Below are 11,820 nucleotides of genomic sequence, written 5' to 3' on the forward strand. Positions count from 1 at the left end.
GTTTTTGTTTATTTGGATTCAACAGATCAATATTGAAATCCCCACAAATGAAAAGTACTTTATGACTTTTTTCTGAAAACATTTCCTCCATCCAGTCCCTGAAAGATTCAATACTAGACCCTGGTGCCCTGTATATACACACAACTAATTATTACATTTTTGTTTTTCTCTATGCAGATTTCAGTTGTTATATTCTAATAAGTTGTCCAACACAGTTGTCATACATTCTAACACTATATAATTCCGGTGTTTGTCTACATTCATAACCACTCCTCCTCCACTCTTATTTTTTTATGTTTATATAACTGAGTTCATATCTGTCCAATTAAAAGTTTGTGCCTTTACCAGGGTTGATCCAAGCTTCAGATATGGCAGTGACTTCAGTATTCCTTGATGTTGTTGAAGTTTGCATACAGGCTTCTGCAGTCGAAGTGTATTATTGATAAGCTGTTAACTGTCTTAATGGTTTGATTATGCTGTTCCTCTGTGTAGTAGTAGCAGATATTATCAGTTATGTTACAGGAGAAGTTATTGTCTGGATCGATATAATTTTCCATGGTCTGTAAATTCTGGTGACTTTTTAAGGATGCATTTTATTAACCTAGAAAAATAACATAATTCATATCAGAATGAGATGGTTACCTACTGTTTGACCTTCTGCTTCAGTTGAAAGACATCATTATTTAGCTCACAATATTTTTTAATGTTTGCAGCCTGTAGGCTAAAGTTTGTTTTCCTCCTGAGATGTGACGGCATGACCGCCCTGCTCTGCCTCTAATTGGTTGGTTCTTGTTGCCTTTCATTGGGTTGGTTAGATTTAGGCATGAGGACTGATGATTGGTTAGGGTTAAAATATATGAAAATATATATAAAATATATAAATATATTAGAGGGGAAAAAAATAAAAAGGGGCGATTTATGATTCTCACCATGTGACATATGAGGATTAGCGTGTGACTTTGTAAAGATGCTCAATTGCATGAGTCTCATGGTCAATGCGTGAGACTTGGCAGCTCTGAATATGAAACATTCAAAGCGGACACATGTGGAGATTAGTGCAGATCAACCCTATTGTTGTGTGGTCTGTATGGAGACTAACTTAGTATATCTGCCAGTTAAATCTTTTCTTTTTTACTGTGTACACACTGTTTAACTGTAAACTAACATCAGCATCATCTGACTCACTCACCAGGGTTTACTTCTACAAAGATTGTTTTGATAACTGCTGTATTTATAATCCCCAGAATGTCTTATCGAAGCGGATATTTTAAACAATGAATTGCTGAATCTCTCATAACATGTTTGCCATGAGTTCCTACAGTTTGATCAAAGCTTTCACATAAGTGGAACATGTATGATATGTGTAGTTAATGGATAAACAAGGCACAAACAGGAGTATAGCTGGAGCGAGATGTTTGTCTTCATAATAACAAGCTTGTCTTGTTTAGAAACTGAGGAAAACTGTTGTATTTAGTGATTGAAACATTGAAATGAATGAGTTGAATGTGTGGGACCTGAGAAGTGTGTACTGCTGTTTCACAGGAGAAAAGACGGAGAAGTGATAATGAGATGAGAGGAATCCCTGTGTCTCCCTTCAGGAAGCCTCTGACACAGCTGAACAACTGGCCTGCATGTATGGATGGTGACAAACATGTAAGCAGTGTTGAGTACTATGCATACATTGTGTATGTGAGTACAGTGATGGGTGACTGGGCTCACTGGTTTATCATCTTTTGTACAGGAGGCATTTATTCGAAGTATCCTCTCCAAGCCGTTTAAGATCCCTCTTCCAAATTACACAGGTAATGTTTGATTTGTCACCACGGCTTCTTTTTCATGTCTCGAACAGGTGAACAGTTACTGATCTCTTGATGAATGACCCACAGGCTCTCTGGGAATCAGGGCACTTGGTCTAAAGCGAGCAGGAGTCAGGAGAGCTCTTCACGATCCCTTCGCTGAAGATGCTTTGGTTCTTTATGAGCCTGCATCTTTAAGTGCTCATGACCTGATCAAAGCTGGCAAGTAGGTTCAAAACACATAAAACTCTTCCTCGACTTAGCCTTTGACTTCATCTCCTGTGAAAAGGCCTTCTTGTTAGTTAAAGCTGCATGAGCCAAGTTTGTATGTTGGATGCTCCAAACAGGAGCAGTCAATTACCGCTTTTTCACCAAAATTAGTCAACCTCCTAAAAATTGCCTATTGACCCTATTCCCAGTTCCCGCAGGCAAGGTGATTTTTATCTGAAGCATTATGTTGTATGCCACTGATGTCACGTTTCACGTCACAAATGTGCCGGAAACAGTTGTAACAGAAGAGAAAACAACTGTAGACCCAATGTAAAAAGAAGCGTCAGTGAAACAAGTCATTTCATGGGAGTTGTGATGCTCAAAAATAATTTATCCACCGTTTTACTGTCATAATTTGAGCCATTCGGTCCAATAACATTTGGAAAGTCTAGAAGAGCCGTATGACTAAATTATTTCATCCCCCTTCAAGTTAGCTGGGCGCTTAAATGGAAGTTAGCCGGCTCGGTCGGTAATCCAGGTATTTTCACAGCCAGGAAGTCGAGCTTTTTTGGCTACAAAACACTACTGAGCCGCTTTCATAGGAATGAATGGGGCTCCATCTCCAACGCTGTGTGCAGTAATAAAACGTCCTTGAATAGACACATCCCAAATTCCTCTTTATTTATGCACCACCACCGGATGTTGATAATGTGTCATCACTTTGCGCGGCGGAATTTAGCGTGTTCACCCAAGTCTTGTGTTTAGATCAAAGCCGAGCTGAGATGATAAAAACCTGGTTCTACTGCAGAGTCAATTGACCTAGGTGTAAATGCCGAGTTTACACATTCCCATTGCACACAAAAGCCTGATCTTAGCAGGTTTAAGTGGGATTTTTGACCAGTGGAAAAGGGGTTTTAGTTTCAGTCCTCCTTTCCTGTGTGGAGTGAATGTAAAGAAATCTCAGTATCATTTGAGAAGTTGAGTAAACCACTGGGTGATCGCCTTAAATGGTTAATGTGGACGAGATGTATGGATCTGTAGACATAAACCATGCCGTGTGTTACATCAGTGTTTGGCAATCTGTTTGACAAGACTGGTGTTTGTCCCATCCAGAGAAAAACTCCCAGTCCATGTTGTCGTGGATCCAGTTTTAGGAAAAGTGCTCAGACCCCATCAGAGAGAGGTAAACCAAACATTTAGTTTTTCTAAACGTTTCATTGATCATAACAATAGTTTTAAACAGAAGATATATATAACCTTACATTGATGAAGTGTTTCTCTTCAGAAAATTACCACCAATTTTACACATTAAAGCGTTGTACACATTAAAGTAGTATAAAGCCATGTGTGGCTCCAGAGGAAACATGTAATATGTTAAATTACCTCCAGTGAGTTGCCCTGTGGGTAATGTAGGCTTAAGGTTTTTTAAAGCAGTCCACTGGTCCATCATTGCACTCCTATAACACACATTACACTCTTTTAAACCTCTATAAAAGATCGACTTTTATTCCATACATTCCTCTTCCTTTTCAAAACATGGTGCTTAAATTACCCTAAATGCAACTCTGCCACTGGGTGACATCACTAGAAGCAGGTTATTAGATAACATGCAGCTTTCCCTGGAGCCTCAAACATGTGCAATAGACCTGTAAACACACTTTAATGTGTAAAACAGATTAAGAAATGATTTTCCTTTTCTTACCTGTTTTTTTTGGATCTTTCAATCACTTGTCACAGCCTTCCTCCCTGAGATGTGAAGAGGACCATTAGATGAAATTGAATCTCCAGAAAAAGTTTCAGAGAGCATAAATGAGTTTTTTTTGTTTTTCTTTTAAATGAAAAATGGATGTGTTTATTTTGTTGAGGGGGTGAAGTTCCTGTGGGAGTGTGTGATGGGCAGACGCATCACCGGATCGTACGGTTGCATCATGGCTGATGAGATGGGCCTGGGGAAGACTCTGCAGTGCATTACCCTTATGTGGACCCTGCTACGCCAAAGCCCTGATGCTAAACCAGAGATAGACAAAGCCATTGTGGTTTCACCTTCCAGTCTGGTTCGCAACTGGTACAATGAAGTGGGAAAGTGGCTGGGAGGACGTGTCACACCAGTTGCCATCGATGGAGGTTCAAAGGATGCAATCAATAGACAGCTAGGTAGGTTATCTCTCCCCACTCTGTCATTATCAATCTGATCATGTGATAAAGGGTTACCTCAATATGTGCTAGAGTTAGCATCGGGGGGTCAGCTGGAAGCAGGAGGGCTCTCTTTACTTTATTCACACAGCATTTGGTAAAAGGACTTTCAAAAGCACTCTTCCAGTCTACTGACAGCTCAAAGCGCTTTACAACACTTGTCACTTCCGTTTACTGGATGACCTGCTCTACTTCCTGAGTATTAGCCGCTCCTGTCTTTCCTTCACACATTGGACCACCATCTTGTGGTTAAATCAAAACAAATCAACAAAACCAGTTCCAGTGTCATTTCCAACATATTCTATCAAATGAAAATAATACAAGTTAGGCTCAGTTTAAAGAAAACACCTCAAGTCTGTCTAGCTCTTCATTTAGTCCATGTGGTGACAGTAGAGGTGTCACAATGCTGCAAATCCAATTTGACCGTCCATTTTAAGGTCATGATTCGATTTAATCTTTGCAGCTTGATGCGGTGGTGTGGGAGTGCACTCAATGGTCCGTGTGTGTCATTTTCGGAACCTCTGCTGATAAGTTTACCGAAAGACGAAGCTGTTATGTTGTTATGCCACTGGCATGCTGGTCCTACTAATGACTGTTTGTCCTCATCCGCAGATAAAAAATAACAGTAAACAACCAGGATGAGGCAGATCATTACTGCGCTTTAAACTGGGGAATACCGAAGTGAAACTTTAAGCTACACAGAGAAATGTCTGTTGTGTTCCCTCTGTAGCATTTATCCATGCTTAAAGTGTAACTCTCGCCAAAATGCAACCTAGGCTTTTTTTCTGAATGTACCCAAGTCAAACCTTCATGTAAAAGCATAATTACGACGAAAAAGCCACTTTTAAGATTTACTGTAGTTTCGTTTTCGGGTCAAAATCATTTTCAATTGCGTGCTACGGGCAACTTTATGGTAGCATCAAAATCACTATTTTTAAAACACTAAGAAGACTCGACACAACATGAAACTTTGCTCGTAGTATCACCAGGGTCTCTATACATGAACACGAGCATTGAGAACATTGTTTGTGTACACAGAGTTTACTAAAAAGAAGGTTTTTTAACAAATCACCACCAATCGCCACCGTCCTGCCAGTCGAGATGCGTCGATCCCCGGGTGCAGCGTAACATGGAGGAGAAAGCTCTATGTTACGCCGCACTCGGGGATCGACACATCTCGACTGGCAGGACGGCTACTGCTACTGCTACTGCTAACGCGAGTTGTTCAAAAACCTTCTTTTTAGTCCCCACCCGAACGTAATGTATATTAGGATTACACAGATTACCAGTTAAAACTGGGTTATTTTTTTGTTGGGGAATAACACCCTGCAGTGCATACTTTGTCATATTTGTTTGTTGATGATTGAAGATGATTAAATAAATTATTGGAATATAAATGACAAGTTTTAAAATGTTATTTTGTGTAAATTCGCTGTTATATAAATCGAGCAATAAAAAAAAAGTTAGAGAGTGAACCCTCTTCACAAACAAACGAATAAAGTATCTCTGAAAAGAACATCTGACACTGTCAGAGTTTCCTCTGTCAGCTGATTGTCTTCATCACACAGAAGAAGAGTCTGGAAGTGATGCTGCAGGCTAATGCTAAGATAGCTGCAGGATAACACTAAGATAGCTGTGTCAGCTTTGAAGTTCTGAAATGTGTAAGTAGGCATGGTTGGAGAGAAAAAAGAGAAAGGGAGATTACTGCTTTTGATTCCAATGATTGAAACTGAAAGCTCATTTCAATGGATTTTCGATTCAGAGTGGAAATCATGACACACTGAGGTCATGTTGTCTTTAATTTATATAACATTTAGTTATTTAAACTGCCTCTGTCTGATTTCATTTATTTATTGTTTTTTTTGGCAAGTTAGTAAAATCTGACGCATCTCATTATTATCCATTATCCAACAAGGCACTCAGGGATGATGTCTACTGATGTATGACCAGGCAACTGCTGCTTCAGCTAGTCAAAATGCAGAGCTTCTTAACTGTCTGCTTAGTGTTTGGTTTGTTTTCTGTGATTTCTAGTGAACTTCATGTCTCAGCATGGTTTGAGAGTACCGACCCCGATCCTCATCATTTCATATGAGACGTTTCGACTGCATGCTGAGGTTCTGCACAAGGGCAAAGTTGGACTTGTCATTTGTGATGAGGTACTTCATCTCCTCCTTTATACTTCAGAGCTATCGCTGACTCTGGACACCATGATGTCACATTAATAGGTGTGTGTGCTGTAGGGCCATCGACTGAAGAACTCCGACAACCAGACATACCAAGCCCTCAATGCCATGAGTGCCCAGAGGAGAGTGCTGATATCAGGCACTCCCATCCAAAACGACCTGCTGGAGTACTTCAGTCTGGTCCACTTTGTTAATGCTGGGATCCTTGGTAAGCAGCCCAAAAACATGGGACTTATTTCTGCTCTTTAAGTAGATCCCGTTATTTGTTTTGTTTTTTCACTTGAATGGCAGGCAATGCCCAGGAGTTTAAAAAGCGATTTGAGCTTCCAATCCTGAAGGGTCGAGATGCAGCTGCCAGTGATAAAGACAGACAAACTGGGGAGGAGAAACTCAAGGAGCTCATCAGTATTGTCAGCAGGTGAGGAGCTCAAAGCATTTTAAACATGTATATTTCCTTTTTTGAATGTTTTATTACTTTCTTATTGTTGTAAAGAAAAGGTGAGGCTGTGACAGTCACTGAGGCTGCACATTGTAATTATAATTATAGCTACAATAAATTCTCTTGTTTGAATTTTGACTCAAACATACCTTTACCATGTCATGTGATATTCTACATGAGTATACTCTGGGAACAAATGCTTGTATACTCTCCAACACTGGGTGTGAATATGTTTAGTTTGTATTTAACTATATTTAACATACCTCTCTAATACTGTCCGTGTTGTGCCTCCACAGGTGTTTAATCAGGAGAACATCTGACATATTGTCAAAATATCTCCCTGTGAAGATCGAACAGGTTGTGTGCTGCAGGTAGGTTCTTTCACTTGGTGTCTGCTGACCTAAATATTTATAGCTGTGGTCAAAAGTTTACATACACTTGTAAAGAACATGTATATCATGGCAGTCTTCAGTTTCAGTGATTTCTACAACTCTACTCTACTTTGTCACAAAAAACATTCATGAAGTTTGGTTCAATAATGAATTTATCATAGGTCTTCTGAAAATGTGACCAAATCTGCTGGATCAAATTATTCAAACAGTAACTTGAACAATCAATTTAGGTAATTATAGAAAGTTGTGTGAATCAAATGTTCTTTGTAGCATGGCCTTTTAACTTCTTCTGAGTGATTCTGATTGATAACAGCTGGTGACTTTTCTGGGACCATTTTAATAGGGCTTCTTTGATACAGCCATTAGACTCAGCCAAAAACACTACAATGGGAAATTCTAAGGAGCCCCGCATTGTATTGATTTGAACTAGAGCCTGACCGATAAAGGATTTTTAAGGCCGATACCGATACAAATATTTGGTGATTTCAAAATCCGATATTCCGATATATCGGCCGATATATGTATGTGTATATATATATATATATATATATATATATATCAGGGATGGAAATTAACTTTTTTGTCCACCTGCCACTGTGGCTGGTAAATTCTAAAATCTACCAGCCACTCAACATTTTTACCAGCCACTTTTATATTTAAGCGTTGATGTGAACAGTACAATGCCTAGAAACATATTTTTCTTGTACAAGACATGCACATAGTATTTCCCAATCAGTACTTGTTACCAGAGTTGATTATTCAGTAATTATGTGATACCAATGAATGATTACAGGGGTAAAACTATCCAAGGGTCATCTATTAGGTCGTGAAATAACAGGAAATGAAGTCTGAATCGACAAAGTGGTTCAAAATGAAGGTTAGATGGTTAGAAATCTATATCAATATCTCCCTGCAACTACAGGAATTTACAGTAAGCCTACTTCAACTTGTTTCATATGTTCAACTGCACTGGACCCACACAAAGGAAGTGGAAATTGCATCATTAGGTGATTAGAAGATTAGTAATATATAGCAATATCTACTTGCAACTATAGAATTTACTGTACTTCGTTATTCCCTATGTTCAACTGTACTGGACCCACAGGGTAAAGTGGAAATTGTTATAGAAAAGTCTCCCAAAAGTAAGGAGAGAAGTTACCACAGTTCAGCTGTTAAACACCAAGTCCTCACCACAGTACAGAACAACGACCCATTAACCTCAATGTCCCAATTCCAAATGTTGCACTATAACTGCATATGAAAAACAATACAAAAAGATCTACCATGTTAAATCAGGTTTATTTAACATTTAATTTCTTTTCATTAAATGTATATATTATGAATCTAGGAAAATAACACTTATAGAGAAAATATAACACTTAGAACACTCAGAACGAAAAGCAGAGAGATTAAATAGAAAACATGTGGCGGAAAGTAGGTAATTTGGGGCAAAAGTTATCAAAGTAACCAATTGGACATGCAAACAACAACAGAACTGATTGTCAATGTGCTCACTGGAATCTTTTCTGTAACATATCTGGCAATATTCTGCTGAGAAGGCTTTTGATTTCTCACTCTGTTTCAGCCATAAAACACACAATATATACAGACTATGGTTTCACTCACACAATTACATAGTGTCCAGGCTGGACACACACAAACCATCACACATTCAAAACAGAGGATCAACCATTCCAATCATGCTTATTAAAGTAAACATGACACATGTCACTCCTCATCAGAATCCATTTCTGAGGTATCAGAGGCGCACTCATGAGGTTTCCTCTTCCCCTCCATGAAGTCAGGTCTTCGAGCCCGGATGCTGGCTTGATGCCACAGCTGGACAGCAGGGTTTGGGTCAAAGTCCTCTATAGATGGGCTTGAGAGCTGGACAACCAGTAGATCACAGAGACTTGATGTTGTTAGCCGGGACCTCCAGTCACTTTTGACAAGCTTCATTTGGTTAAAGCCTCTTTCACAGTCTGCTGTGGACGCTGGCAGGGCTAGAACCAGGTCCACCAAGCTCAGAATGTCAGGGCACTGATGTTTCAAGAACCTGTTGATCTCTGGCCAGGTCTTCATTAGCCGACTCTCTCCCGTCTCATAAAGGCGTGTCTTCAGCATGGTCCACTGGTCAGGGATTTGATCGACAGCAACCCCAGAGGATGTGAGAACATCTTGGAAGTGATGTGCCAATACCTCCACTTCAGATTCACCAAATTCTGGAGAGATAAAGAGAATAAAAACACAGAATATAGTAGTTATTGGAGTTATTTGCTTTCAAGAATTTCTAAATAAATGTTATTTTTGTAATTGTAATCATACCTTCCGAATGCTCTGCATCAGGCCAAATGTTTAGATTGACCAACTTTGTAGCCTGGAGGAGGCTTGTGCTCATATCAGAGAATCTTGTTTGGAGACTCTGGCAGAGTTCGTCCAGGAGCATTGCCTTTGCCCTCATGACACGGTTTACAGTGCTGTCATCACTCACGTGCTGTTCCATGTAGGCCTTCAGCTTGGGGCCCGGCCTGTGGTACAGAGGTCATATTGGACAAGATATTTAGCAAATACAGACACAGCAACAAATACAGACACATTTCAGTTATTTCTTGGATGTTACTTACCTAGTTTTATATTTTGTGAGTATTGTCTGGGTGGTGGCTAGACAGCTGTGGACCTCAGCTACTGTGACAGCTGATGCTTGAACCATCTGGGAGAGGCCACTGAGGTGGGTCAGGCAGTCATGCATGAAGTTGCAGAACATAAGAGCTATCGGGTCCCGGCAGGTTTTTAATTAGCCACACGCTTTGTTCCGTTGAGCGGCTTTTACACCTTCAGTATCAGGTAACTGAACCTATGAACAAAATCAAGTTAGTCATTATACTTCACTTGACCTATGCATTGCAGATAGCTGACCAAATCTTCAAAAATCTGTTCTACAGTCTAATTTACTCTACCTCTTCTAGGTGACTGGTCACTGCTTTGTAACCTCTAAGGTACTGATCCACAGCCCTGAGGAGGTGGGAAACCCACCTGGTGCCACCAACCCTGGTGGGTATAAGGGGTGTCTGGCCCATTGTCATAAAGCAGCGCTTAAGGTTTGCCCTATTTTGTGGACTTTTGCGGTAAAATGTATGAAGGCCTGACAGATGATCTTCAAGTTGTCTTGCCAACGTACACTTCTGGACTGCATCCTTAAAAGCTAACTCTAGCCGATGGGCCATGCAGTGCATCCCGAGGACATGCGTGTTGGTCTCCCTCAGCCTGGCTACTACTCCTTTGCGTGCCCCTGTCATTACTGAGGCACCATCAGTGGCACAGGCCACCAACTTGATCTGCCACTCCTCACTGACCCTCTGCATCATGGCATTTATGGCTTGAGCTATGCTCTCTCCATCCGCTTTCTCCACATCCTGGATGCCAACAAAGTGGACCTCCACCTTGCCTTCCTTACAGAAACGTGTATACACAATTTCTTGCTCCAGGGCTGCTGAGTCAGTTGACCCATCTGACAAGATGGAGAGGAATTTGGTCTCTGCCAGCTTGGACTGTAGGGTCGCCCTCTCCACTGCTGCTATGTGTTTAATAAACACCCTGGCTTGCTTTCTGTTCACATAGGTGTTACCTATGTTTATGCCCTTTTTCTCATCTAGCCTAGAAAACCACAATGGAAAGAAATAATGAATGATACAATTTGAATGATGCAGATGTCAATGGATATCTGCATTACATTGTAATCCAGCACAAATTACATGCAGCCTAACACAATCCGTGTATCATTCGTTCATTCGTTTTTCAAAATAAAACCAAAAATAAAACAACGAAAAAACGACTCCTATCCTCAGTATTTGTTTCCAAAACCAAAATGAAAAACGGATAATGACTCGTTTTTTTCGATCTCCGATTTTGTGCTCACATGAAAAGTGGAAAAATTGGATAATGGTCGTTATCCGGTCTGACAGGACCGTTGCTATCAGGTTGCTATGGACTCCTCTCCGCCCAGAGACCGGCCCTACTCTGCCCCTGATTGGCTAATATCTGCTGTCGGACATGGGTTTGATTGGTTAGCTAGTATCATGGCCGGACTGTCCGACGAAGATACTAGCTGCATTGGTTTATTTTGCTGTCGTCTTGCCTCTGACTGGCTCCAATCCTGACAGTCATGCTAACCAATCAAACCCACGTCCGACAGCAGGTATTAGCCAATCAGGGGCAGAGTAGGGCCGGTCTCTGGGCGGAGAGGAGTCCATAGCAACCTGATAGCAACGGTCCTGTCAGACCGGATAACGACCATTATCCAATTTTTCCACTTTTCATGTGAGCACAAAATCGGAAATCGAAAAAAACGAGTCATTATCCGTTTTTCATTTTGGTTTTGGAAACAAATACTGAGGATAGGAGTCGTTTTTTCGTTGTTTTATTTTGAAAAACGACGAGAATGACATTAACTCACTAAAATCCGACTAACAGTAATACATAGAATAAAAAAACATAACTTACGTGCATTGCCATTCGAAGTCGTTAAATGGCCTTCCTTTTTTAGCAATTGCGTGAGCATTCCTAAATAAGAGTCCCATCCTTTCCAGCTGTGCGGTCTTCAGGCTGTT

At 40.5% G+C, this 11,820-nt stretch overlaps 1 protein-coding gene across 1 annotated transcript in view; it reads left to right on the forward strand.

Moving 5' to 3' along the window:
• The window catches only part of rad54l (RAD54 like), a 32,803-nt gene that overhangs the window by 1,560 nt on the left and 19,423 nt on the right, over positions 1-11,820 (forward strand). Inside the window, exons 3-11 of the mRNA XM_073476686.1 lie at positions 1,543-1,653; positions 1,742-1,802; positions 1,887-2,022; positions 3,120-3,189; positions 3,872-4,160; positions 6,231-6,355; positions 6,440-6,590; positions 6,674-6,800; positions 7,118-7,192. Coding sequence (XP_073332787.1) covers positions 1,543-1,653; positions 1,742-1,802; positions 1,887-2,022; positions 3,120-3,189; positions 3,872-4,160; positions 6,231-6,355; positions 6,440-6,590; positions 6,674-6,800; positions 7,118-7,192 — 1,145 coding nt within the window. The remainder of the gene's footprint in view (positions 1-1,542; positions 1,654-1,741; positions 1,803-1,886; positions 2,023-3,119; positions 3,190-3,871; positions 4,161-6,230; positions 6,356-6,439; positions 6,591-6,673; positions 6,801-7,117; positions 7,193-11,820) is intronic.

The sequence above is a fragment of the Pagrus major genome, chromosome 11, assembly GCF_040436345.1.
Source record: "Pagrus major chromosome 11, Pma_NU_1.0".
NCBI lineage: Eukaryota > Metazoa > Chordata > Actinopteri > Spariformes > Sparidae > Pagrus > Pagrus major.